General features: G+C 69.9%; 7 protein-coding genes across 7 annotated transcripts; 3 read left to right on the forward strand and 4 right to left on the reverse strand.

The window, feature by feature from the left end:
- Positions 1–1,530: 1,530 nt before the first annotated feature.
- On the forward strand, positions 1,531–1,932 carry RHOBADRAFT_10950 (uncharacterized protein; the record flags this gene model as incomplete). Its single annotated transcript, XM_018412020.1, has 2 exons — positions 1,531–1,713; positions 1,786–1,932. The coding sequence occupies 2 exons, from the start codon at positions 1,531–1,533 to the stop codon at positions 1,930–1,932; spliced, it is 330 nt and encodes a 109-aa protein (XP_018274221.1).
- A 147-nt stretch (positions 1,933–2,079) lies between these two features.
- On the reverse strand, positions 2,080–3,482 carry RHOBADRAFT_65869 (uncharacterized protein). Its single transcript, XM_018418802.1, has 4 exons — positions 3,279–3,482; positions 2,531–3,186; positions 2,364–2,441; positions 2,080–2,260 (listed from the first exon to the last, which is right to left on the reverse strand). The coding sequence occupies exons 1-4, from the start codon at positions 3,424–3,426 to the stop codon at positions 2,126–2,128; spliced, it is 1,017 nt and encodes a 338-aa protein (XP_018274222.1). The 5' UTR covers positions 3,427–3,482; the 3' UTR covers positions 2,080–2,125.
- An 881-nt stretch (positions 3,483–4,363) lies between these two features.
- Positions 4,364–5,871, reverse strand: RHOBADRAFT_40718 (uncharacterized protein; the record flags this gene model as incomplete). The annotated part of the gene is made up of 3 exons (XM_018413755.1): positions 4,364–4,391; positions 4,461–5,245; positions 5,335–5,871. The coding sequence occupies 3 exons, from the start codon at positions 5,869–5,871 to the stop codon at positions 4,364–4,366; spliced, it is 1,350 nt and encodes a 449-aa protein (XP_018274223.1).
- Positions 5,872–6,207: 336 nt separating this feature from the next.
- Positions 6,208–14,470, forward strand: RHOBADRAFT_40719 (uncharacterized protein; the record flags this gene model as incomplete). Its single annotated transcript, XM_018413756.1, has 7 exons — positions 6,208–6,334; positions 6,401–7,948; positions 8,034–9,811; positions 9,891–12,339; positions 12,414–13,436; positions 13,521–14,045; positions 14,127–14,470. The coding sequence occupies 7 exons, from the start codon at positions 6,208–6,210 to the stop codon at positions 14,468–14,470; spliced, it is 7,794 nt and encodes a 2,597-aa protein (XP_018274224.1).
- A 198-nt stretch (positions 14,471–14,668) lies between these two features.
- Positions 14,669–16,922, reverse strand: RHOBADRAFT_65870 (uncharacterized protein). The gene is made up of 5 exons (XM_018418803.1): positions 16,726–16,922; positions 16,620–16,630; positions 16,185–16,443; positions 15,452–16,050; positions 14,669–15,281 (listed from the first exon to the last, which is right to left on the reverse strand). The coding sequence occupies exons 1-5, from the start codon at positions 16,762–16,764 to the stop codon at positions 14,714–14,716; spliced, it is 1,476 nt and encodes a 491-aa protein (XP_018274225.1). The 5' UTR covers positions 16,765–16,922; the 3' UTR covers positions 14,669–14,713.
- A 125-nt stretch (positions 16,923–17,047) lies between these two features.
- RHOBADRAFT_23138 (uncharacterized protein) lies at positions 17,048–17,868 on the reverse strand (the record flags this gene model as incomplete). The annotated part of the gene is made up of 2 exons (XM_018412592.1): positions 17,048–17,605; positions 17,684–17,868. Coding segments are annotated over 2 exons (711 nt in total), but the record flags the coding sequence as incomplete, so codon positions are not given.
- A 498-nt stretch (positions 17,869–18,366) lies between these two features.
- Positions 18,367–19,427, forward strand: RHOBADRAFT_11156 (uncharacterized protein; the record flags this gene model as incomplete). The annotated part of the gene is made up of 5 exons (XM_018412030.1): positions 18,367–18,498; positions 18,601–18,794; positions 18,904–18,941; positions 19,020–19,127; positions 19,303–19,427. The coding sequence occupies 5 exons, from the start codon at positions 18,367–18,369 to the stop codon at positions 19,425–19,427; spliced, it is 597 nt and encodes a 198-aa protein (XP_018274227.1).
- Between the last annotated feature and the right edge of the window lie 1,058 nt (positions 19,428–20,485).

Raw genomic sequence — 20,485 nt, forward strand, 5'->3', positions numbered from 1 at the left:
GACTCGACTCGCGACCAACCGCCCACGCGTCGAGGTTCACCCCCGCCAGCTTCATCAGCAACCCGGGTGTTCGACCTCCTGTACCTCGACCTCACCTCCCCTTGGACCTCGACCGACTCGATCAACGCGCTCAAGACCCTCGCTTCGCCATGTCGACCGAGGACGCGGCCGTCCTCCTCGCCGACTTTGTCTCGTCGCTCGACAACCTCCCCTCCGAGGTGTGCCACATCCTCGAGGAGATCAGCCACAAGGAGGGCCGCGTGTCGGACCTGCGCTCGAGGGCCCTCCAGCGCGACCAGGCCATCCAGAAGCACGCGAGACCGGTCGCCCAGGGCGGCCAGGGCTTGCTCGTCCCCAACGTCAAGGAGGAGTCGAGCACCAAGAAGATCAAGTGCGTCCCGCGCGCTTTATCTACTCTCTGTGCTTGCCCAGATGAGCGCAGACTGATTGAGGCGAAACGGCGTGCGCACAGGCTCGACCTCGACAATGCCGAGATCACGACCAAGGAGAAGGTGGCGCTCAGTGAGCGCGGCGTCAACCTCGTGCGTTGCCCTCACCCGCCCAATGCTCCTCGTCCCGACGAGCGCGCAACCTGACTTTCTCTCTCGCCGCCCTCGCAGCTGTCCCGCCACCTGAACCGCCTCCAAGCCCAACTCGAACTCCTCACGTCGAGCGTCCCACCGCTCCCGACCTTGCCCTCGTTCGCGCCCAACATGGCCGCCGCGACGCCCGCCGCCATGTACAACGCCCAGCCGTCGTACACGGGCACGCCAGGTGGCGCCGCCTACAACTCGTACATGCCGTACGGCACGCCGGGCACACCGGGCTACGCCGACAGTGCGTCCCCCCCTCCTCTCTCTCTCTCCCCCGCGCCTCGTCACCGACCAAGCCCCTCATTGACATCCCTCTTTCCCTCCTCCCGCAGAGCGCAAAGCGAGCGCGGGCCAAGTCCCGCTCCTCCCGGCCCAGATGACGCCGGGCCCGAACGGCCTTCCCGCCGGCTACGCGTTCGCCAACTCGCCCGGCGGGAGCAGCAGCACCAGCGGCGCGCCGGGCACGCCCCTCGGCGCGTCGGGCGGCGGCGGTGGCGCACGGCGCGGCGGCGTCGGCGGCGGCGGTGGTGCTGGGCCCTCGCGGCTCGCCAACGTCGCGTACGCGTCGCCCGGCCCGGGAGGGACGCCGCAGGGGCTCGGCGGGCACCATGCGCAGGGTGCGGGAGGGCAGCACGGGCAGCACCCGCATGCGCACTTGCAGCAGCAGCAGCAGCAGCAGCAACAGCACCTGCAGCACGGGCAGCAGCACGGCGGCGGCGGGCAGGGGCAGCCGCCCAACCTCGCGTTCCTCCAGCAGCAGCAGCAGATGCAGCAGCAGCAGCTGCGGATCGCGCAGCAGCAGGCGCAGCACCTCGCGCAGCAGCAGCTCGCGAGCCAGGCCCAGATGGCGCAGCTCCAGGCGGCGCAGCAGCACGGCGGCCTCGGCGGCGGCGGTGGTGGGGCGGGAGCTGGAGGCGCGAGCGGCATGTCGCACCAGATGGCGCAGCACGGGGCGGCACTCGCGGCGCACCTGGCGGCGACGGGCGGCGGCGGCGGGGGAGGGAGCAACAAGCGCAAGAGGGGCGACGAGGAGAGGAAGGTGGTCGAGGAGGTCGAGACCGAGATCGAGGGCGAGGACTTGACGCCGTACTGCTTCTGCCAGCGGCCGTCGTTCGGCGAGGTGCGTCCCCTCTTCCTTCCTCTTTCCTCCAACCTGTTCACTGACCAACCTCGCCCCTCGTCGTCGTCGCAGATGATCGGTTGCGACGCGCCCGACTGCAAGATCGAGTGGTTCCACCTCAACTGCATCGGCCTCAAGGAGTCGCCCGAGGGCTCGTGGTACTGCTCCCAGTGCGAGCCCCGCATGAAGGCGCAGGGCCGAGGCGGGCGCAAGCGGTGAGTCGGCGAGGGCGAGCGCGAGGCGAGGAGGGGGACCGAGCGGGCGAGCGGGTCTGTAGCTGTCTGTGCGTGCTGTCGATGTTCGTGTTGTACTTTGCTGCCACCGTCTCTCTCTCTCTCCCCGGCTCGGCGCTCTCGAGAGAAGCGATGGCGAGGAAAAACCCAGACTTCCAGCTCCTCCCTCGCTCGCTCGCCTATGCGTCGACCGGCGCGAGATCTCCTCCTCCTCGTCCTCCTCGCCATCTGGAGCGCAGGAAGTAGGCGATGTAGTCGGTCCAGCCCTCGAACACGCCGGTCCCGACGGCGTAGTGCAGGCAGTCCTCCGAGTGCTGCGCGAGGGGACAGAGCGTGAGCTTTCCCCATCCCGTCCTTCAAGCTGCGCCGAGTCGACCCGACTCGAGACAGCAGAACGAGAAGCGCAGAGGGACTCACGGCATCTGGGCGAAGCTGGCTCGGGCGCTCGAGCGACAGGTACGACAACCTCGGGTGGCCCGCCTTCTGGACGAGGTCCTGCACGGTGCGCACGCTCGTGAGCGCTCGCCCTGCCCGCAACAGAGGGACATAGAGAGAGAGAGAGAGAGGGAGAGAGGAGGACGCACCGCAAAGATGCCGTTGTACCTCGGGATCTCGCTCCAGTTGTAGCTCTCCTGCTCGGGCCGCTCGGTCGCGTTGAGCGGGCCACCGACCCGCTCGTGGCACGCGTCGTGCCCGCTGCTCGCGCCGCGCACGATGACCTCGCGCTCGATGCCGTCGCCCTCGTCGTCCTGCCCATGCTCGACGAGGTACCGCGCGGCGACGTCGACCCACCGCTGCGCGACGGCGGCAAAGAAGGTCCCGATCGCGCTCTGGCCGGCGGGGAAGGCAAACTCGCGAGGCGTGAAGTGCGCCGCCGTGCTGAACACGAGGGCGCGGTACCGGTTCTCGCGCTTGACGAACCGCGACAGGTAGTCTTCGACGGGCGGCGAGTCGACCGGGTAGTCGGTGAAGAGCTGCGCCGAGGGCGTCTCGGCGCTCTGCGGCGTCGACTCGTAGATGTCGACGAGCTCGGGTTTGGTGAAGCCGTGGTCGGAGCGCAGGTTGGTGACGAGGGGCGTCTTGGCGAGGTCGAACGAGGGCGGGAGGTCGAGCGAGGCGACGAGGGGCGAGTCGGGCGAGAGGTACATGTGCTGCTCCTGCCAGCCGGCGCCCCACACGACGTAGACGTGCGGGAACAGGACGCAGCCGAGCGAGAAGAAGTGCTGCTCGGCGAGCGAGTCTGCGCGCAGGGTGGGAACGGGAGGGGTCAGCTGCGGGTGGACGGGCGCTTGCCTCGGGCGACGAGAGAGAGAGAGAGGGAGTGGGACGCACCTCCGACGATGAGCCACCCTCCATGCTCAACGAGCTCGCGCAGGAGCTCCTCGCCCTGGGTCGGTCCGACCTCGTCGCGACACACGTCTCTCCCTCCCGCCTCCCACCGCCACTGCGCCGCCCTCCACCGGTACCCGTCCTCGCCCATGTTGAGCCAGTCGCCCGGCTTGGTGTGTAGGAACCACGCCGGCTTGAACCACGACTGGGTGACGCCCTCGAACCCGGACGCGGCGAGGACGTCGACCGTCGACGCGTTGGGCGCTAGCGGCGGGTCCTTGGGGACCCACGCGCCCGAGGACCACTCGACGGCGGTGCAGGGTCGGTACTGCGAGCCGAGGCGCGTGTGGTCGAGGAGGGACGAGAGGTGGAGCGGCGCGGCGAGGAGGTACAGGGTGAGGGCGACAAGGGCGAGGGCGAGGGCGAGAGGGAGGGCGCGTCTTGCTCTGGCGGGCGACAAAGGCTGCGCAGGTGGCGGCTTGAGGTGCTGAGGCGTGAAGGTCGAGCGCCAAGGGGTGCCGGGCGGCTCGCTGAGCGGCGGCGACGAGAGGTCGGGAGAGCCAGGAAACGTCGAGGGCGTAGTCGACAGCGGGGCGTACTCGTGGCCGGTTGCGAGGACGGGTACTGTGTACAGAGGGCGGGTCAGTACCAGTGCAAGGCCGCAGAGCGAGAGCCCACGCACCTGCGAGCCGTGGAGCCCTCATCAGGCGCGCGAGGTGGGGAGTCGGATTCGAGGCGAGTCGAGCTTCTGGCGGTGCGAGCCAGGCGTCGAGAGAGCCCGCGAGAGGGCACGCGTGCTCTTATGCGCGCTCGCACGCCGGCGGGCGATGCGAGAGAGCGACGAAGGCCAGAGCTCCAGATCTCTCGGCTCGCGCGACGAGCGCGTCGGCCTAGCTCTCGGGCGAGTTCACTCTCGACGCGCCAGAGGCAGGGACGGAAACGTAGGCGTACATTACAAGGTGCGAGGGCGAGCGAGGACCGCAACAGAGGACGAGTACAACCCGAGGACGACGAGGCGGCGAGAAGAAGGAGGGAGGGAACGACGAGGGAGAGTCTAGCGAGGGGAGACAAGTTGATAGCGCGCACGCTCAGCCGGACCAGTTCTTGTAGGCGAACCTGTGCGCGCGAGGAGGAGAGGGTCAGAACGCGGACGAGGGACGAGGAAGAGAGGAACGAGGGACGCACTTCTCCTTCTCCTTGTAGCCGTGGCCCTTGTCGTGACCGCGCCCACCACGCTTGCCGCCCTTCTTGCCCTCGTTGGCGCGCTCGACCGGGACGCGACCCCTGCGCATGCCGCTGCTGACCCACTCCTTCCACAAGTTGCCCTCGGGCTGGAGCGTGCGCAGGTTGTCGGCGAGCTCGTCGCCGAGCTGGAACGCGACGGGCGCATCGGGGACGCGGTTCGGGCCCGAGCGGAACCGGGTCAGGCCCCGGTCGGCGAGGCGCACCTTGCGCGCCCGGAGCGCGAGCGCCTTGTCCTCGAGCGAGAGCGTCTCGGCCTGCGTGATCGAGCCCTCGACGTCGCGCACGTTCTGGACCGACGCGACGCGCTTCTTCATCGCGCGGCGGTCGGCGAGCGCGCGCGCCTCCTGGGCGACGCGGACGGCCGTCGTGCGCTGCTTGGTCGTCTTGCGCTTGGCGGCGCGGCGCTTCAAGAGCTCCTTGTGCGCGTGCGCGTCCGGGTCGACAATGTCGAGCTCGGCGTCGCTCTCGCCCGAGCCGACCTCGTCGGCGTAGGCCTCCCACGTCTCCTGGCCGCGCGCGAGGGCCCGGCTCGCGTCCATGGCGTCCTTTGCCGCCTGGCCGCGCTCGTCGCGCACCTCGGCCGCCTCGTAGTGCTTGAGCGCCGAGGCGAGGAGCGCCTGGTGGTGCTCGTGCGACGGATTGTACGACGAGCCCGGGTGCGGGATCGTGACGGCGCGGGGCTGGGCCGTCGACAGGAGCGAGTGGTTGGCGAGCGTCGAGGGCGCCTGCGGGAACGGTACCGTCGAATCAGTGGCGGCCCCGAGAGAGAGAGAGAGGATCTGGCTCGGGGAAAGAGTGAGAGAAGGGGGCGCACCTTGGGGACCGGGCGCGTCTTGGGGTTGCTCAGGGCAAGGACCTCGCGCATGCTGGCGTCGTCGTCCTCGCCCGCCTCGACCTGCTGCGCCGCGTCCCACGCGTCGTACCGTCCAGCGTCCTTGACGCCCTCGACGGCCTCGGGCCTGTCGCTGAGCGACTTGAGGGCAAAGAGGCCGTCGCCCTGGCCGTCCTTGCCAGCGAGGCGGCGCAGCTTGTCCTTGGTGTCGCGGTCGACCTTGCCGAGTCGGGCCTTGACGCGCTTGGCCTGGGCGTCGGCCGAGGGCACGACGCGGCTGTTGAGGGCGGGGACGGACGAGCGCTGGGCGAGGATGAGGTCGGACCGGAGGGGCTTCTTGAAGCTCTGGCCCTTGCGGAGGCGGGCCTGACCGGGGGCCTGGTCGGCGAGGAGCTGGTGGCGGACGGACGAGCTGCCGGCCGTGTCGATCTCGAACAAGGGCTGGTCGAGCTGAGCCGAGCGGTCGAGGCGGGCCGTGGTCGGGGCGGCTTTTTTGCTGTTGGCGCGGTGCTTGGGCATGGTTGCAGGTTGGTGCGAGGTTGAACGAGGCACAGCAGACCTCGGCTAGGAGCACGAGGAGGTGGGAGGAGGAGAGCGAGAGGATCGACTCGACCGCGGAGCAAGCTCGAGGGAGAGAGACGAGGGCGAGCTGGACCCCCACTTCGCACGCACTAGACTGCCAGCTGCACAGCTACCGTGGCTCCTCCGCCCCGACTCACGCCGCGCACCCTCGACAAGCTCGCAAAGAGCGCGCCCTCGTCGTCGTCGCGCTCCCGCCAGGCCACCTCCAAGGTCCTCGAGTGGAACCGCTCCGCCGCGAGCACGAGCAGCGACGCAGACGACGACCAGCCCGTCATGGACCCGCAGCAGCACCAGCACGACTGGCCCGCCCTGTGCACAAATGCCCGCGCTCAGCTCCAGTCGCCTCGAGTCGCCGACCGCACCTCGACCCTCCACGACCTCGCAGCCACCGCAGCCAAGCGTGCGTCGACTGTGCTCTCTTAAGAGAGCCACTCACTGAAACCCCGATCCCGCCAACCCCCCGCAGCGTCCCTCGAGGCGAGCCAGGTCCAGGACCTCGTCCGCCTCCTCCTCCCGACCGTCCCCCGCTACGTCGACTCGGCCTCGCGCACCGCCGTCCTCGACGTCCTGTCGGCCATCCTCGCCCGCGACCATGCCGCCGCCGCCGCACCTGCGATCGCCGCGACCGACGCCGCCGAGCCCTCGGCGGCCGCAGCGACCAAGTCGGCCACGCCGTTCACGTCGGGCCTGATCAAGTGGCTCGACGGCGAGGCGGCAAAGGTCGACAAGACGGGCGCCGCGTCGACCCGCTTCGCCCTCCTCGGGTGGGCCGTCACCATCTACCAGTCGGTGCCGGCCGACCGCCCGCTCGACGACCCCCAGTTCTCGTCGCTCGCGTCGTCCCTGTCGACCCTCGTCTACACCCTCCTCGACGAGGCCAACCCGGTCAAGCCCGCCCTGCGTCACTCGACCCTCGTCCTCGCCCGTCGCGCCATCCGCAACCGCCCGGCGTCCCTCGCGCGCCTCGTGCGCACCCTCGTCGCCGCAAAGGTCGACCCGCCGTACCGTCACGCACCCCTCGTCGGCGTCGCGCTCGACGTCGCCCTGCGCCTGCGCGACTCGAAGGGCCACAAGGACGTCGCCAAGACGTGCGTCGACGAGCTCAAGCCCGCCGTCAACGACTACTACCTCGCCGCCGTCGCCCTGTCCAAGACGGCCCCGCCGCCGCACGTCCTGCGCGCGCTCGACGACTTTATCGCCGCGACCGTCACGCTCGACGACGCGACGACGACGTTCGTCCCCGCGCTCGAAAAGGCCATCAACCGCGTCGCCGAGCCGGGCCTCGTCAACCTCGACGCGTTCCTCGCCGCCCTCCCGACCTCGATCTCGTCCGACCCGGCCCTGCGCACCCGCCTCGCGCCCGCCGTCCTCGCGCCGACCAAGTCGGTCTCGGCACCGACGCGCGCCGCCGCGACGCGCGTGTTCGCGACCCTGTTCTCGTCGCCGTCCTTGTCGTCGTCGGGCGGCGAGAGCGACCTCCTGCCCGTCGCCGAGCAGGTGTACGCGCCCTTGCGCACGGGCAAGACGACCTCGCCCGACCACCGCACGACGCTCTACACGCTCCTCGGCGCCCTGCCCGCCTCGGCGACCGTCTCGCCCGAGGTGGTCGCGACCGCGCTCGGCGCCCTCGCAAAGGAATCGAACGAGGCGACGTTTGCGGCCCTCATGCGCGCCCTCGAGGTGCACCTCCCGAGGGCGCTCGAGGCCGACGTTGCCGTCCCGCAAGCGCACGTCGCCGCGCTCGTAAAGAGCCTCGGCGACACCAAGCCGGCGCTGAGGCGGCGCGCGCAGGCCGCGCTCGGGAGCGTCTTTTGGGCGCTCGAGCATGGCGAGGCGGCGGCGCAGGTGACGGGCGCCGAGCGCGCGTTTGCCGAGGACCTGGCGCCGGCGTGGGAGGCGGCGCTCAAGACGGTCGCGACCAACTTGCTCAACTCGCCGAGCGGGCCGCTCGAGGGGTACGTCGCTGTCGCCGTCCTCAAGAGTCGGGCACCCAAGTGGGACAGCAAGAAGATCAGTACGTCTACCTCTAACTCTCTCTTTCTCTCGAGGCGGACGAGCCGGACGAGGAACGAGAGCCTGACCTTGTCACTCGCCTGCAGACGACCTCATCGCCGCCAACCCGACGATGCAGACGCTCGGCCAACAGGGCGCCAAGCCCAACTTCTTCCTGTACGACAAGGTGTACCGCAAGGCGGCGACCGTCGAGGACGGCACGTGGCTGTGCCGCGCCCTGTCGGCCTACCTCGTCTCGTCGCCCGACCACCTCGCCGCCGACGACCAGCTCCGCGCCGCGTTCGCCGCCGCCGTCATCCACTGCGCGACCGAGGGCGCGTCGCACGACATCCGCCGCGAGGCCGTCGACCTCGTGCGCGCCGGCGTCGCCCACTCGCCCAAGCTCGTGCACCTCGCCCTGCGCGACGGCCTGCGCGCCTGGTTCGTCGCGGGCGACAGCAAGCCCAAGGTGGCCCTCACGGCCAAGGTCGCGGCCGGTGACGACGCGCCCGACGCGCCCATCGACCGCGCCGGTCGGCTCCGCCCGCTCCTCAACGCCCTCGTCTCGTTCGACGCCGAGGGCGCCGACGACGACCTCGACACGCGCGAGGACCTCGTCGCGCAGCTCGTCGTCGTCGCGCACCACCCGCGCCTGTCGACGAGCGAGGCGAGCTTCTGGGTCGACCTCGTCATGCGCGCAAAGGTCGACCCGGAGAAGCTCATCGACGAGCGCCTCGCGCACCTGCTCGACCTCGTCCTCGCCGACGCGTCGCTCGCGCCCAAAGGCGACCCGGGCTTGACGGCGGCGGCGTACCGCGCCGCGACGACGCTCGCGCTCGTGCACCCGGCCAAGGCCGTCCCGGCCCTGTTTGCCCAGTTCGAGGACGACCTCGAGCCGGCGCACCTCGCCTTCATCGGCGCGACCGAGTTTGGCGTGTGGGGCACGCCGGCCGGCCAGGCGTTCGTCGACGTGCTCGCCGCCGCCAAGGACAAGGCCAAGCAGGCGGCGCCGGTCGGCAAGGCCAACTCGAAGGAGCACCAGATCGCGCTGTGGGAGGCCGAGCTGCGCGAGTCGCTCGCGCGCAAGAAGCCCGTCGCGGCCCAGCTCTCGAAGCAGGACCGCGCCGCGCTCGAGAAGCAGCTCGCGCTCGAGGACGAGATCCGCGCCCAGGTCGCCGCCGCGCTCGCGCGCCTCAAGCGCGGGTTCCAGCTCGCCCTGTGCCTCGTGCGCAGCCGCGCCGAGCTCGTGCGCGAGTACCTCGCGTCCATGATCGAGAAGACGCTCGCCGTCATCACGATGCAGCCGACGACGCTCGTCGCGCACGAGGCGTTCGAGACGTACCAGCGCCTGGCCGACATCTGCTCGGACCGGCTCGGCGTCTTCAAGGTCGCGCTCGGCACCGCCGTCCTGCGCAGCGTCGAGGCCCAGGTCGTGCCCGACGAGTTCCGCGCCGAGCCGCTGCCCGACCTCGTGTCGCGCGTCCTGTTCCAGCTGCGCTACCTCGCCGAGCAGCAGCCGTTCGACGCCGGCACGTTCGCCTACGCGGCGCCGCTCGTCAGCAAGATCCTGCGCACCGGCGGGGTCGGGATCGTCGCCGGCGCCGAGGGCAGCAACGCCATGGAGCAGCTCGCGCTCGCGCTCGACTTTGTGTCGTTCCACGCGCGCCAGTGCGCCGACACGGCGTTCCCGCGCCTCACGCTCGTCGGCGACCTGTTTGCGGCCCTCACCGGGTACCCGGCCCTGAGCCGTGTCGCCGCGACGGCGCTCGCCGACCTCGGCGAGGCGATCCAGGACAACGCGTCGGTCGACGAGGTGGCGGCCATTCTCGACGGCGCGCTCACGGAGGAGGCGTTCGTCCGCCTCGCGGCGCTGCAGGCTCTTCAGGTGCGTCTCTCGCCCTCTCTCTCTCCTGCACTAGTCCAGGAGCGTGGCACTGACTCGCTCTTTCCTTCGCCCGCTGCAGCCTCTCGACCTCACCGACGCCGAGTTCCCCGCGAGCCTGTGGGTCCTCGCGCACGACGTCGACGAGCGCAACCGCGAGCTCGCCGTGACCGTGTGGCAGGAGAACGGCCTCGGCGTCCCCGGCGACTTCCTCCAGCGCCTCCTGCCGCTCCTGAGCCACTCGTCGGCCTCGGTCCGCGAGGCGACGGCCGCCGCCATCGCCGAGGGCGTCAGCATCCACCCGGAGCACATGGCCGACGCGCTCATGCAGCTCGTCGCCGAGTACGACGACAAGGCGCAGGAGCTCCTGCCCGAGTACGACCGGTTTGGCATGCTCATCGAGGAGTCGCTCTCGCGCGAGGACCCGTGGAAGGCGCGCAAGGCGATCGCGACGACGCTGCGCCTCCTCGGCCCCCTGTTGTCGCCCGTCGACGTCAAGACCTTCTTCGACCTCCTCATCGAGGGCAAGGCGCTCGGCGACCGCAGCCAGTCGGTGCGCAGCGAGATGCTCGAGGCGGCCCAGGCCGTCATCGACCTGCACGGCAAGGCGACGCTCCAGGACCTCATCGCGACGTTCGAGGCGTACCTCGCCCGCCCGAGCACGGGCGACGAGACGCAGGACCACATCACCGAGGCGCTCGTCGTCCTGTTTGGCCGCCTCGCGCGCCACCTCGACCCGGCCGACCCTCGCGTCGCCAAGGTCATCGGCCGCCTCGTCGACGCGCTCAAGACGCCGTCCGAGGTCGTCCAGGCCGCCGTGTGCGACTGCCTGCCGCCGCTCATCCGCGTCATCAAGGACGACGTGCCCGACCTCGCCGACCAGCTCCTCAACGACCTGTTCAACGGCGCCAAGTACGCCGAGCGCCGCGGCGCCGCGTACGGTCTCGCCGGCGTCGTCGCCGGTCGCGGCCTGTCGGCGATCCAGGAGTTCGGCGTCATGGGCCGCCTGCAGGACAACGCCGAGGACAAGAAGACGATGCAGGCCCGCCAAGGCGCCGTCTTTGGCTACGAGGTCCTGTCGACCGTCCTCGGGCGCCTGTTCGAGCCCTACATCCAGGAGATCCTCCCGACGCTCCTCGCCGCGTTCGGCGACTCGTCGCCCGACGTGCGCGAGGCGACGCAAGACGCGGCCAAGGCCATCATGAGCAAGTTGAGCGGGCACGCCGTCAAGCTCATCCTGCCGACGCTCCTCGAGGGCCTCGACGACAAGCAGTGGCGCGCCAAGAAGGGCGCGATCGAGCTCATGGGCGCCATGGCGTTCCTCGCGCCTCGTCAGCTGTCGGCCTCGCTCCCGACCATCCTCCCTCGCCTCACCGAGGTCCTCACCGACACGCACAAGCAGGTGCGCGAGTCGGCCAACACGAGCCTCAAGCGGTTCGGCGAGGTCGTCACCAACCCCGAGATCCAGGAGATGACGAGCGTCCTCCTCGACGCCCTCGTCGACCCGGCGCGCAAGACGGCCCAGGCGCTCGACACGCTCCTGACGACGACGTTCGCCCACTTTATCGACGCGTCGTCGCTCGCGCTCCTCGTCCCGATCCTCGACCGCGGCCTGCGCGAGCGCAGCGCCGACATCAAGCGCAAGTCGGCCGCCATCGTCGGCAACATGGCGACCCTCACCGAGGCGCGCGACCTCGTGCCGTACCTGAACCAGCTCGTGCCGCTCCTGCGCGACGTCCTCGTCGACCCGGTCCCCGAGGCGCGTTCGACGGCGGCCAAGTCGCTCGGCGGCCTCGTCGAGCGCCTCGGCGAGAACAACTTCCCCGACTTGATCGAGTCGCTCATGTCGGTCCTCAAGTCGCCGGCGGCCCAGGTCGACCAGCAGGGTGCGGCGCAGGGCGTGTCCGAGGTCCTCGCCGGCCTCGGTGTCGACCGCCTCGAGGAGCTGTTCCCGACCATCCTCCAGAACCTGTCGAGCCCGCGCGTGTTTATCCGCGAGGGCCACATCTCGCTCCTCGTCTTCCTCCCCGTCACGTTCGGCGACCGCTTCTCGCCGTACCTCGGCAAGATCATCCAGCCCGTCCTGTCGGGCCTCGCCGACGACTCGGACTTTGTGCGCGAGGCGTCGATGCGCGCCGGCCGCATGATCGTCGCCAACCACAGCACAAAGGCGATCGACCTCTTGCTCCCCGAACTCGAGCAGGGCCTGTTCGACGAGTCGTGGCGCATCCGCCAGAGCTCGGTGCAGCTCATCGGCGACCTCTTGTTCCGCATCTCGGGCATCAGCGGCAAGATCAGCGAGGACGAGGACGGCGAGGACGAGGCCGCCGAGGAGGCGGCGCCCGGCATGGACGCGGCCAAGAAGGCCCTCATCGACGGCCTCGGCAAGGAGCGCCGCGACCGCGTCCTCGCCGCCATCTACATCGTGCGCCAGGACGCCGTCGGCGGTGTCCGCCAGGCCGCCATTGGCGTGTGGAAGGCGCTCGTCCCCAACACGCCGCGCACGGTCCGCGAGATCCTGCCCATCCTCAGTGCGTCCCTCTCTCCCTCTCTCACTTTGCGACCCAGTCGCACAGCTGCTCACAGTTCTCCTCCTCTCGCGCAGTGTCGATCATCGTCCGCATCCTCGCGAGCCCTGCGCTCGAGCAGCGCGAGACGGCGGCGCGGTGCCTGGCCGACACGTGCCGCCGCCTCGGCGAGTCGGTCCTCGGCGAGGTCATTGCGAGCCTGCAGAAGGCGATGCGCTCGGACGACCGGCGACAGCGCGAGGGCGTCTGCCTCGCCCTCACCGAGCTCATGGCCAACACGGGCAAGACGGCGCTCGAGGCGCACGAGGACGCCGTCATCGCCGCCGTCCGCACCGCGCTCGTCGACCGGGACGCCAACGTGCGCTCGGCTGCGGGCCAGGCGTTCGACGTCGCGCAGCAGGTCATCGGCACGCGCGCCATCGACGAGACGATCCCTACCCTCCTCGACGCGCTCCAGACGCCGGGCCCGACGGCCGACGCCGCCCTCGAGGCGCTGCGCGAGGTCATGCAGGTGCGCGCCGAGAAGATCTTTCCGATCCTCGTGCCGCGCCTCACGGCCAAGCCGATCACGGCGTTCAACGCGCGCGCGCTGTCGGCGCTCGTGCGCGTCGCCGGCTCGGCGCTCGGCCGGCGCCTGACCAACATTGTCGACGCGCTCCAGAACGCGCTCGAGACGGAGCAGGACGACGACACGCTCGACGCGCTCGACTCGGCGCTCAACGCCGTCCTCGCGTCGGTCGAGGACCACGAGAGCGGCCTCGGCAGCCTCCAGATGCACATGCTGTCGCTGTGCAAGCACGAGGTGCCGAGCAAACGCATCACGGGCTGCAACCTGTACGCCCGGTTCTGCAAGGCGACCGAGGCCGACTTTGCCGACTACGTCGTCGACTTTATCCGCCAGCTCGTGTCGCTGTTCGACGACCGCACGCCCGACGTCGTCGGCGCCGCATGGACCGCCCTCGACGCGCTCGTCAAGACGATCGACAAGGAGGACATGGAGGCGCTCGTCGTCCCGCTGCGGCGCACGATCGAGGGCGTCGGCATCGTCGGCAAGCCCGTCGACGGCTTCTCGCGCCCGAACGGCCTCAAGCCCATCCTGCGTGCGTCCCGCCTTTTCCTCGTTCTCTTTCTCTCTCTCTCTCACTGCGTCCTCAAAACTGACTCTTTGCCGCCATCGTCGACAGCCATCCTCCTGCAGGGCCTCCTCGCCGGCACGGCCGAGCAGCGCGAGCAGGCGGCGTACGGCCTCGGCGACCTCGTCGAGCGCACCTCGCCCGAGGCGTTCAAGGCCTACTGCATCCAGACGGTCGGCCCGCTCATCCGCGTCATCGGCGACCGGTTCCCGGCGCCCGTCAAGTCGGCCATCCTGTCGACGCTCACGATCCTCCTCGTGCGCGTGTCGGCGTACGTCAAGCCCTTCTTCCCGCAACTGCAGCGCACGTTTGTCAAGTCGCTCGTCGACACGTCGTCGCTGTCGGTGCGCAACCGGGGCGTCGCGGCGCTCGGCGCCCTCATGCGGCACCAGCCCCGAGTCGACCCGCTCGTGACCGAGCTCGTCAACCTCGTCGCGAGCGAGGAGGGCGACGTGCGCGACTCGGTCGTCAACGGCCTCGCCGCGACCGTCTCGAGCGGCGGCAGCAACATGGGCGAGGCGAGCGTGTCGTCGGTCGTCGACATCATCTCAGAGGCGTTCGCAGAGTCGCCCAAGGGTGCGCCCCCTCTCCCTGCTTCTCTCTCTCTTTCTTCTCTCTCCTCCTGCACGTCACTGACTCTCTCTCTCTCGCACGCAGAGTCGTACGCGACCGCGATCGCGCGCCTCGTCGCCGCAACGGCGCAGCACTCGCCCTCGTCGCTCGACTTCATTCTCGACTCGTTCGTGCTCGGCACGTCGACCGACCTCCCGCCGACGCAGCTCTCTGCGCTCGCCCTGCGCGAGCTCGTCGACCAGGCGCCCGCAGTCTTGTACGAGCGCGACAGCGCCGCGACGGTCGACCGGGTCGTGCGCATGGCGAGCGGGAGCGCGACGGGTGGGACGGCCAACCCGGCCATTGCGAGGCCGGCGCGCGACACCAAGGAGTTGTTCCGCGAGCGCGAGCCGTGGCGGAGCGACGAGGCGCTGCTCGCCAAGCTGTGAGAGGGCGAGGGGCGCAGGTAGAAACACGTGTTGTCGGACGACGGCTCCCTCTCTCTCTTTCTCTCGCTCTCGCATCAGCATCGAGCCCACGCCGCACAAGCCGTAGCCCGCATCGGAAAAGACGCCTCTGCAGTACCACGAGGCAGTTTGACTCTCTCTCTGAGCGGCTATCCTCGCGACCCGAGAGAGAGCGAGAGAGAGAAGAGAGAGCGAACGAGTTGCAAGGGACCGAGCGGGAACGAGCTACCAAGACTCCCACTCGTCCTCGTCCTTCTTCTTGGTCGCCGCCGCCGGACCAGTCTGCGCCTTGGCGGCAGCAGCCGCCTTGCGCGCCGCCGCCTGAGGCGCGAGGTCGGCCCACGAGCCCGTCACCTGCGGCGCCGGCGCCGGCGCCGTCGGCGCCTCGCGCAACCCTCCTCCCTTATCCTGCGCCGGGCCGTCCAACCGCGACCGCCCAAGCTCAGGGCTCCCACCACTCGGCCCACCGACGCCATAGTCTCCGAAAAAGTCGCCCCTGCCCGGCTCGCTCGCGCTGTGTCCGCCAGGAGCGCTCGCCTCCCCAACGCTGCCGTAGCCCTCCCCGGCGCCGCGTCCCGTCGCGCGGTCGACGTACCGGGCGCCGAGGTCGCCGACGTCTACGCCGGCCTGGGTGCGGAGGAAGGTCGAGCTCGAGTCGAGCGTGGTCGAGAGGGCTTGGCCGCCGGCGCGGGTCACGGTCGAGAGGTGCGAGAGGGCTTTGGTCGAGAGTGTCGAGAGGTGGGATTGGAGGGCTGGGTCGTGAGCGCGTTCGAGGGTCGGTTGGAGGACGGACCTGGGGCAGGGTGGACGGCGGAGTGAAGGGAGGCGAGGAGGGAGGGAGGAGGAGGAGAGGGAGCAAGACGGTCAGGTCAGGTCACGCTCGTCGTCGACTCGTCCACACCCACCGTGCGCGCGCTCTCGAGAGAGACAGAGATGAAGAGGAGAGAGAGCCCAGCGACGCACTCGTTGACCGTCTTTCCGACCGCCCCAAGCGCCGCGCCGAGGAACTCCCACCCCTTGCCGAGCGCTCCGACCGGGTCGTCCCTCAAGTCGTCGAGCCCGGGCAAGTTCCTGCTGCTGAGCGGGTTGGCCGCCCCTCCCCCTCCCCCTCCCCCTCCCCCTCGCCCCGCTCCTCCCGCACCACCGCTCGGCCCTCCACCGCCGCCAAACCCGCCGTACCGTCCCCCCTGACTCGGCGGCAAGTGCTCAGGCCTGCCCTCGTTGGCCGCGCCCATGCGCGAGAAAAAGTCCTCGTTCTGCGCCTTGGTCGGCCGCGCGCCCTGGTCGCCCCCGCCGCCGCCTGGGGCGCCGCCGTGCGACGAGGACGAGGGCGAGCCGGAGCGCGGCGACGAGGCGGACGACGACGAGAGGGCGCCGAGGCGAGGCTTGCGGAGCCCGCCACCGCCGCCGGCGCCGTTGGACGAGCCGCCGTAAGAGGGCGAGGGCGACGACGAAGACGACGAGGTCGTGGTGGGCGCGGGCGGGTCGGACGGGATCCAGGGGCGGCCCTCGGCGTCGCACACGAGCTTGTCGCGGTACATGGCCGCGACGTGCGTGTTGTACTGCGTGCGGGGTGCGGCGGCGGGGGGCGGGGAGAGTGCGTCAGTCGGTGCTCGTCGAGGGAGGACGAGGGCACAAAGAGAGAGAGAGAGAGAGAGAGAGAGAGAGAGAGAGAGAGAGAGAGAGCAGGGCGCACCTTCTCCGTCATCGGCAGACTCATGAACGGCTGCCCATTGGCCTCAAAGAACTCCTTGCACCGGCTGTTGCCGCCCTTTTTCATGCGCTCGATCTGCTTGTCGGTCCACTTGTCCATGGTGAGGCTCCTGACGAACGACAGGTGCGACCCAAGGCTGCGGTGCGTGCCGCTGCACGCGAGGCACAGCGAGACGCCGAGCGAGAGCGAGCACCACTGTGGGTGCGGCGTCGCGCACTCGACGCAGGTTTTGTTGGCGCCGCTGCCGGGTGCGAGGCGAGGCGAGGAGAGGAGAGGGGGAGCGAGGGAGAGGGAGAGGGAGGGAGGGAGAAGGGGAGGGGAGGAGGAGGACAGAGGTGGGGGCAAACAGTCAGCGCTCGCGGTACTTGAGACCGTTCGGGCCCTGTCGAGTTGCCCAGGTGTGGCAGGGGAACTCACTCCTTCATCCACTGCGAGAGTCGAGGAGGGACGCGGGTCAGGGTCTCGGGCTCCAGAACGAGTGCGCGCGCACGGTGCAGAGGAGGGAGGAGGGCAAAGAGCTCACCTCGAGGAGGACGCCCTTGGTGTCGTACTCGTACGCCATGGTGCGTGCGTGTGCGTGCGGGCGCGTGGGTCGAGCGAGGTGACGAGCGAGCGGGTGGGGGGAGGGACGGCGCGGCGGGCAAAGAGCGCAAGCGTGGGCGCGTCGGGGGCGGTGCGTGGCTCGAGCGAGCGGGCGGTACAGCGGTGCACACAGTGCGGCGGTGTGCTCGTAGGTGGGTGAACGAGCTCGAGAGGAGGAGCGAGGTCTCGACCGCGCGCGACTCGACGACGGAGGTCCGCCGACCAGCTGTGCGGCTCTCGAGCCTCTCCCTCTCGCGGCGAGTGCGACGGTCCACGCTTGCACAGTTGCAACGCTCTATGCCTGCGCCTCGACGAGCAGGCCATCCCCCCTCACCACCGCACCGGGCCTCGTCCCCTCCTCCCCCTGTCCCTGTCCCTGCACGCTCCTCGCACCCGCACTCGCAAACCGGCCCAGGTACTCGACCCCGCCCGAGAACAAGCTCTCGTCGGCACCGCCGCCGCCGCCAAACGCCGGCCGCGCCTCGGCAGGCGCCCACACGCTCCCCTGCGGCGCCGCGACGCCCTGCGCCACCTGCGTCTGGGCCTGCGCTCCCTGCGCGCCGTTCCTCCCGGCGGCCGCAAAGCCCTCCTGGATCTCCCTCGCGCTCGTCCACTCGTCGAGGACGCGCTCCTCGAGCTTAACGGCGCGGTCGAGCGCGCCAAAGAAGCGCGCGCCGTGCGACTCGGCCTCGAGCTGGGCCGCGCGCGTGGCCGTCTCGTGCTCGGCGCGCAGGGTGCGGAACTGGGCGACACCGTGCGGGTAGGCGACGGCGAGTGGGAGCGCGTGCGAGGTCGTCAGGTTGGTGATGAAGGCGATGCAGCTTTGGGGGTGGTGCGGCGCGAGGGTCAGTTACTGGCACAGGGTCGCCCCGAGAGAGAGAGAGAGAGGTGGGACGCACTCGTCCGCAGTCGGGTTGACAGTGCGCTGCCTCAACTCTGTCCACTCCTTGCCCCGAGGCCCGCTCGGCTCTGCGACGAGCTCGCCCTCGACGAGCGACTGTGGGCGGTGCGCCTCGAACGGGTGGTCGGCAAAGAAGCGGTCGCGGACCGGGTCCTCGGGGAAGACGATGCGCCAGGGTCGCGGGTGGCGCGTGTTGGCCGGGCGCGGGGGCTTGCGGCGGGCTTGCGGCTGGGAGGAAGACGAGACGAGGGCGGCGTCCTCCTGGGCGGTGAGGCGCACGCCGCGGTTGAGCTTGTCGCGTGCGAGGTCGGCGAGCGAGGCGGCACGGGTGGTGGTGGCAGTCGGGGGCAGGTCGTCGTCACTCCTCGAGGGAAAGGCGCGCACGAGCGAGGGAGCGGGAGGGTGGGCGACGATGGGGTAAAAAGCGGGCGGGGGTTGCTTGAGGAGGGCGCGGCTCTTGAGGAAGCGGTCGAGCGTGTTGGGGAGCTGGTTGGCCGACTTGCGTGCGCTCATGGTCTCTGTGTCGTTGGTGAGAGAGATGAGGGAGGAGGAGGAGGAGGAGCAGAGGTGGGTCTCACTCTCTCGTCCTCATCTCATCACCGCGCGCCGCTCGACTGCTGTCACCACCACCACAGCCACAGTGTGCCCGGCCCGGTGCCACTCCCACCAAACACGCCCACCATGCGCTGGTCGCTCCTCTCGTCCCTCGTCGCCCTCGTCGCCCTCGCCGCGTCGACGGCACGCGCCCACACCATCGACCTCGACGCAGGCGCCAAAGAGTGCTTCTTCGAGGACCTCCACACAGAGGACAAGGTCCGTCCTCTCTTCTCTTGTTGCCCCGTGACCCGCCCCGGCTCACCTCGACCACTCACTCTCCCCCACCTCCCTCCCTCTCTCCCTCTCACCCGCAACCAGATGACCGTCACGTACCAAGTCGCCGGCGGGGGCCACCTCGACATTGACTTTTCGCTCACGGGCCCGACCGGCCGCACCATGAACGAGCAGCGCAAGAAGGACACGGGCACCCACTCGTTCACGGCAGAGTCGGACGGTCGGTTCACCTACTGCTTCTCGAACGAGATGAGCACCGTCAGCGGCAAGACGGTCAGGTGCGTCCCCCCCTCCCTCCCTCTTTCGTGTCGTGTGGGGCGAGCGAGCGGGCCCTCGGCGACGGACCCTGACGCTTGCCCCCCTCCCTCGACCGCTCGCGCCTCCCAGCTTCAACGTGCACGGCATCATGTACGTCGAGGACGACGGTGCGTTGCCCCACTCTCTCTCTCTCCCTCTCTCCCTCTCTCTCTCCCACAGAGCTGACCCGCTCCACCACCCCGCAGGCCACACGGCGCCGATCGAGCGCGAGATCCGACAGCTGTCGGCCGCGCTCGAGGCCGTAAAGGACGAGCAGGAGTACATTGTCGTGCGCGAGCGCCTGCACCGCGACAGTGCGTCGTCGCTTATTTCCTCTCCCTCTCTTTCTCGGTCTCGGTCCCGGCACTGACTCTCCTGCCTACCTCTCTCCCCCCCCTTTCCCTTGCCTTCCCCTCCATCCCCCTCTCCCTCTCCCTCTCCCTCTCCCTCTCCGCCCTCAACCGCCAACCGCCAACGCCGCACTCGCAGCCGCCGAGAGCACCAACGACCGCGTCAAGTACTGGTCCATTGTGCAGACCGTCCTCCTCTTTGCCGTCTGCGCGTGGCAGGTCTTTTACCTCAAGCGCTTCTTCGAGGTCAAGCGCGCCGTCTGAGTGCGGGGCCGGGCGCCTCCTCCCTCTCTCTCCTCGATGGTCGGTGGTCGTCGCTCTCTTGGTGCGTTCGACGAGGGTCTCCCGCATTGTCTGTTGGTGGCTCGACGGGAGCAGAGGACTGACTTGCTCGGTGGCCTGTTGCGCAGGTCTCTCTCTCTCTCTCTCTCTCTCTCTCTCTCTCGCCACGCCCGCTCGCACCTCGTTCATCAGCATACCCCCCCTCTCTCTCTCTCTCTCTCGCTCCCTCGCATGTCACGACGATGAAAACGAGCGTTCCGTGTACAGTGTGCAACGACGTGTCGAGCTCTGGCTCGGCTCAAGGCGCGACGAGGAGAGAGAGAGGGAGAGAGGGAGCGAGAGAGAGAGAGAGAGAGAGAGAGAGAGAGAGAGAGAGAGAGACGAGACGAGACGAGGCCGTCGTCGGCCTTCCCAAGCCGAGCTTCGCAGCCCTCGCGCTCAGCTCCTCGCTCGAGCCGGACCACCCTCACTGCTCTCAGCGCCAACCGCGCGCACCACGGCGCGGGATACGGACACGCTCCGTTTGCACTCGATGCCAGGGGTGCGGGGGGTATCCAGAAAGAGGCGAGAGAGGGAGAGAGGGATCGAGGACCGCGAGTTGTACACAAAGAGCGCGCGCAGGAGAAAGAGGGGCTGAGGAGGTGCGAGGGAGGGTAGGAGGGAAGAACTGGTGCCGGTGCGTGTAGAGATGCGAGAGAAGAGCGAAGGGAGAGAGAGAAAGAGGGAGAGAGAGAGTGAGAAGGAGGGAGGGAGAAGCGAGGGCGCGCTCACTCGGCCTTCTTGGCCGCGCCACCGTCGTCCTCGTCGCCCTGCTCCGGCGCGAGCTCGCTCAGCAGCCGGTCCACCTCCTCCTCGACCGCGCCCGCGCCCGCGCCCGAGCCGTACCCTTTCACTCGTCCCTCGTCCGCGGCAAGAAGGGCAGGACTGGCTCGCCCGCTCCCGCTGCGCCGCCCGTCAAAGCCGGCGAGCTCGCGATCGAGTTGCTCCTCGAGCGAGTCCTCGCCGCTGCCGTCGAAGGAGGAGCGTCGGCTGGCGGCGCC

The sequence above is a fragment of the Rhodotorula graminis genome, assembly GCF_001329695.1.
Source record: "Rhodotorula graminis WP1 unplaced genomic scaffold RHOBAscaffold_1, whole genome shotgun sequence".
NCBI classification, from domain to species: Eukaryota; Fungi; Basidiomycota; class Microbotryomycetes; order Sporidiobolales; family Sporidiobolaceae; genus Rhodotorula; species Rhodotorula graminis.